The sequence below is a fragment of the Stomoxys calcitrans genome, chromosome 5 (assembly GCF_963082655.1).
Source record: "Stomoxys calcitrans chromosome 5, idStoCalc2.1, whole genome shotgun sequence".
Classification (NCBI taxonomy): domain Eukaryota; kingdom Metazoa; phylum Arthropoda; class Insecta; order Diptera; family Muscidae; genus Stomoxys; species Stomoxys calcitrans.
The window spans coordinates 66,753,466-66,759,465 of record NC_081556.1 but is presented as its reverse complement, the minus strand read 5'-3'; the positions used below and the strand labels follow the sequence as shown (position 1 = coordinate 66,759,465).

General features: G+C 37.7%; 1 protein-coding gene across 2 annotated transcripts in view; it reads right to left on the bottom strand.

The window, feature by feature from the left end:
- Nucleotides 1–258: 258 nt before the first annotated feature.
- The window catches only part of LOC106093182 (myeloid differentiation primary response protein MyD88), an 88,536-nt gene continuing 82,794 nt past the window's right edge, over nucleotides 259–6,000 (bottom strand). For both annotated transcript variants that reach the window (XM_059369538.1, XM_059369537.1), the window contains exon 6: nucleotides 259–941. In XM_059369538.1, coding sequence (XP_059225521.1) covers nucleotides 545–941 — 397 coding nt within the window. In that variant the 3' untranslated portion in view covers nucleotides 259–544. The remainder of the gene's footprint in view (nucleotides 942–6,000) is intronic.

The following is a 6,000-nucleotide window of genomic DNA, read 5'->3' as shown; positions in this document are numbered from 1 at the left end:
GAGTTCTATGAGCAAAATACAGTAACAAGAATTTTGACAATTTTCGATTTTGAAAAAATGATATTATGCCCTTCAACTAAATGTATTTTGTATACATTTTTAGCAGAATCCATGGTGGTGGATTCTGGATTCGGCCCGGCCGAACTTAGCACGCTTTTACTTGTTAATATTTATTTGTTCGATGACCTGGAGTTGAAATAATCAGAAAATATATAAATAATAAAGGTATACACTTGAACACAAAAAAATAATTTCATATTTCATTTTACAACAGCCTTATTTTATTTAATTTCAACTTCATTACCTTAATACGAATACTGGACAAATTAAAGATGTAGATTTGAATAGTATTGTATTTTAGCACGAGTTGGAGTATAGAGTGGCAATTCGGTTATAAAGTATGTAGGTTACAAGACTGAAGAGCAAACTGTGACATCAAAAATTTTTAGAAATTATGTGCGGTTACAATAAAATATCACCTAATGGTTTTAAAGGATTTTAAGTAGCAATCGCATGGAAGAGGCAATGTGCCAGTTAAATTTTGTCATTCAGATGTTTGTTGTTTCAGATTGGAGTTACTGCGTGAAAACACTTTGTTTAAAAGTTTGGACCATTTTCTTTTCCTTTTCTGCTCACCAGTTGCCGATATATTAGACATACTGACTGCGCTATTGCCGCCTTCGTAGCCCATGTTTAACTGGCCAGTCGAGTGTGCGTTTCGCAATACCGATGATGGCCCACTCAAGGCATTATTACTTTTATTGTGCCGCATCGTCAAAGCTCGAAGCTTGGCATGTTCGGCCTTCTTCGGATTTTGGTCATTATTAGTTGTGGAAATGGCGCAACCATTGAGACTTATACTGGGGATTTCTACTGGCGATGAGGGCAATTGCTTTACATGCGATCCGGTTAACATCTGCCGGCTGTAAGTTACAGGAGTGCTAAAAATAAAAAAAAATAAAAGTTTCATAAAACAAATGTTCCAATTAATTTTTCGTTTTCTTTTAAACTTGAAAATGGTGAACAAACTACAAATTTGTCTATGACATTTTTCCAATCTGTGTACGTGCTTAAATTGGTCACCTTTTGACCTAATAATTTTTTGTAGGATATAGTATTTAAATTACAAAATCGATTCACATGAAAACGCTCGAAAATTCTCAAACAAATAAGTTTACATATTTCTATCATATACCGATTGTGATTAAATAAAGTAACAATATCACTATATCACTTTCTCTAAAGCAAAGGATGCATCTTAAAGCGCATATTTATACTCATGAGGGCATATTCCTTCCTCTCCTTCCTGTGGAAAACCTCTCATTTCTCCACGACCAAATCTTGGTTTTGTTTGTTTAAGACTTCCATCATGCGTTCCGGCGCAATTTCACCGCACACATCCTTGATAAAGATCGTCGCTTTTGTAAACTGTGGGATGTCCATCTTTCTCACAAGGTCGTGCTTTTCGCCCCAGGAAGTGTGGACACTTCCAACGAGCTTTTTGACGGTACCAAAACATTCCGCTGATGCAAAACGCAGCGTTAAGATGCCGCCCTAAACTTGCAGCTCATAATTCGGATGGGTGGACCCCTTCAAAGCTAATGCTCGATAACCGGTTCGTTTACCAAATGCCTCACCTGGGACCGACGATCTGGTCCACTATGAAGACCCAGTGGCTTTGCGCGCTTCCTTCGTTGCTGTACCGAATTTATCTCTCTCCGCATGACACTGTCTGGAATCTCCATTGCGGGGGGCTTGGCCTTCCCAGAGTGCTTGAAAGCTCTTTTTCATCTTCAGCGTCTTGGCAGTGTTATGCTCTTCGGGAGATCTGATTCTCTTTCCATCTTCCGTAGATGTGCCTGGAATGTCAGTTCAATGCGCTTCCACCCGATTGCGCTGCTGGTACACACTCCTCTGTCTATCTCCTTCGCCATGCCCCGGATCGCTTTCTCGGTCTGCTTGTGAGCTTAGCAAATCCATCGCCCACATCTGCTGTCATCCCGCTGTTCATTGACACTGTCTGAAGTCGGAAACACCATCTTTACTTAAAGGCTGGGGACGAACTGTACATCCCTCTGGTTTATCCGTCTCATCCTCATTAATTAGACTGAGGACTAGTTGTGCGCTTGAAGTATTACTCTCGACTACAGGTGCCAAGGCACACCTAGAGAAGAGGAGGACAACATGCGTTACGGCGCGTTGGGACGACAGCTTTGAGCTTCTTCAATTAAATTTTTCGTTACATCTCTGTTGCTGTTGTAGCAGTTTGTTTTGTTCTATCTATCGTCTGCTTAATTCAGTTGAGTGTCCAGATTTAGGAACTCTGCGACTAAGATGGATTGCGTCCAGGGATATATGGGTATGTGTCGAGTGATTTTGGCTGGGCAGTTAACATGACGAAAAAAGGACGAACACGTACACTGGGGCGGCAGCCTTTGCCGATGAAGGATTCCATCAGGTCAATCCGATGCGTATAACCGGCTGCCATGGGATTACATCTCTGTGGAAATAATATGTTGTTGGTGTAGCAGGGTCTTGTATACTGAGGCGGCAACCCTTGTCGACGAAGGGCTTAATCGGGTCAATCCGGTAAACTTGACCCTCAGTATGCTTTAAAGGCTATAAATCCTGAAAGAGGTAACATAATGTCTTTAGGGTGCTTTCTCATGGTATTTTGTGTTTGCTTAACGTAAGAATACCCAAAGTATGGATCACCAACATCATTTGTTTTTATAGACGATAGTGCTAAAATTCTCCCTTTTACCAAGTTGAAGAGCAGTACTCATATGAAAGGGTTACCCAAATTGTTATTAGAGTTTACGAAACCCTAAGAACCTTAGTAACAACCCGAAAAACTACTTTGAGCTACACAAATCATACCGCCTTTTATTTAATACATGAAAAACGTAAGCTGTCCAAGCAAAAATTTGATTAAATATTTCCTAGCCTTTTTATATAACTCAGCAACTTTTTCGGCAATATCTATATATATAAAAGAGTTGAGTGACTGACTGATTGCTGACTGACTGATCATCGCCATTTTGCACTAATATTGGTACTAGTTTGTACTTTCTGTTCAGATGGAGCTTGAGGTCTGAATTTTTGACATTTAGGTACAACTAAAAACTATATGATGGGTAGCTAAAAGATCTATTCACTATTCCCACATTATGTATTTTTGTACAATTTGATACATTCTTCATAGATGGAGCTAGAGGTCTGAAATTTGTCATGTGGTACCATTGGTACTTTCTTTACATATGGGGGCTGGAGGTCTGAAATTTGGCATACAGGTACAACTAGGAAAAATATGACGGGTGACCAAATAATCTATTCACACCTCGTAATTTGTGATACCATTTGGTACTTTCTTTACAGATGGGGCTAGAGGTCTGAAATTTAGCATGCATGTACAAAAAGGAAATACATAATGGGTGACTAAATGATCCATTAAAAAATCGTACATTTTGGTACCAAAACGAGCAAAAAAGTACGAAATAGCTTATCTTCGTTTACAGCGAACGAAGACTTCTAAAATTAAGCAATTCGACAAGCATTATCGTAATGTCTTTAAAAATACGAAAGAAAACGTACTAATTGTGGGATAATTGGTACCTTTGAAAGAATATTTTGGGCAAAAGACGATATTTTTTATACGTATATTTAGGTACTCAAACACAAAAAATAGTACTTTCTTACCGGAGTGAGATAAAGCTTTCAAAATTAGGATACAAGTTCACCTTGATTTTGGGTCACCAGAAAATTATTCAAAATCGTACATTTAGGTACTAAAACGTACAAAATGCTACATTCTTTACAAATTGAGCAAAAGCACTCAGTAAATATTGGGAGGTTAGAAGATTTCTTTTTAATTCTTGCATTTAGGTACTAAAACAAACAAAATGGTATTTTCTTTACAGATTAATCTTAAGCTCTCAAATTGGGATTCATTTATACCTTATACAATATATATTGGGCGACTCAATGATGTATTGTTATTCTTAATACTATATGGTACTTTTTTACAGAAGGGAACAGATTTGTGAAATTTTATATGCAATTATTACAAAGCTTCATAACCTTTTAAACTGAATGACTACCTAGTTTTTGAAAGTTCTATACTAAAAAGGGAGTATCAAAAACGGGGCTAACGAAGTAGGCCACAGGGAGCTAGTTTTTTTATATACACGTTTTCCTGATCATGTCTTATGGAATTTCTAATGAAAAATTATGTTTTTTTCATTTAATATCGATAAAACGTAAAATTGTTTAAATTAAAAACGGCGTCCTATAGCTTCACTTAATTGTATATAAAAACGAAAGATGTGCATCGATTGCTATGATCAGTGTCTCCTTTTTTTCATTGGTTATGTGGCTTTCGCGAAGGTTATAAGTATACTAATTTCGTCATTCTGTTTGTAACTACTCGAAATATTCGTCTGAGGCCCCATAGAGTATTGTGGGTTGCCCAAAAAGTAATTGCGGATTTTTTAAAACAAAGTAAATGCACTTTTAATAAAACTTAGAATGAACTTTAATCAAATATACTTTTTTTACACTTTTTTTCTAAAGCAAGCTAAAAGTAACAGCTGATAACTGACAGAAGAAAGAATGCAATTACAGAGTCACAAGCTGTGGAAAAATTTGTCAACGCCGACTATATGAAAAATCCGCAATTACTTTTTGGGCAACCCAATATATATATTCTTGATCGTCGCGACATTTTATGTCGATCTAGCCATGTTCATCCGTCTGTTCGTCCGTCTGTCTGTCGAAAGCACGCTAACTTCCGAAGGAGTAAAGCTAGCCGCTTGAAATTTTGCACAAATACTTCTTATTAGTATAGGTCGGTTGGTATTGAAATGGGCCATATCGGTCCATGCTTTGATATAGCTGCCATATAAACCGATCTTGGGTCTTTAGAGTGCGCAATTCTTATCCGATTAGAATGAAATTTTGCATGGAGTGTTTTGTTATGATATCCAATAACTGTGCCAAGTATGGTTCAAATGGGTTCATAACCTGATATAGCTGTCATATAAACAGATCTGCGGACTTGACTTCTTGAGCTTCTAGAGTACGCAATTCCTATCCGATTTGGCTGAAATTTTGCAAGACGTATTTTATTCTTACTTTCAACAACTGCGTCAAATAAGGTTCAAATCGGTTCATAACCTGATATAGCTGCCATATAAACCGATCTGGGATCTTGACTTCTTGAGCCACTAAAGGTCGCAATAATTATCCGACTTGCCTGAAATTTTGTACGACGGATTCTCTCATGACCATCAACATACGTGTTTATTATGGTCTGAATCGGTCTATATCCCGATACAGCTCCCATAAAAATCGATGTCTCTATTTTACTTCTTGAGCCCCCAAAGGGTGCAATTCTTATTCGAATAGGCTGACATTTTACACAGGTTTCCAACATATAATTTATTTGTGGTTCGAACCAGACCATATCTTGATATCGCTCTAATAGCAGAGCAAATCTTTTCTTTTATCCTTTTTTTGCCTAAGAAGAGATGCCGGGAAAAGAACTCGACAAATGTGATCCATGGTGGAGGGTATATAAGATTCGGCCGGGCCGAACTTAGCACGCTTTTACATGTTTTATTTTCATACCCTCCACCATAGGATGGGGGTATACTATTTTTGTAATTCTGTTTGTAACAATATGCGATAATATATATATATATTCTTGATCGTCATGTCATTTGAAGTCGATCTAGCCATGTCCCTCCGTCTGTCTGTCGAAAGCACGCCAACTTTATAAGAGCTAGCCGCTTGAAATTTTGCACAAATACTTTTTATTAGTGTAGGTCGGTTGGGATTGTAAATGGGCCAAATTGGTCCATGTTTTGATACAGCTGCCATATAAACCGATCTTGGGACTTGACTTCTTGAGCCTCTAAAGGGCGCGATTCTCGTTCGATTTGACTGAAATTTTGCACGTATTGTTTTGGTATAACTTCCAACAACTGTGTTAAGTATGAT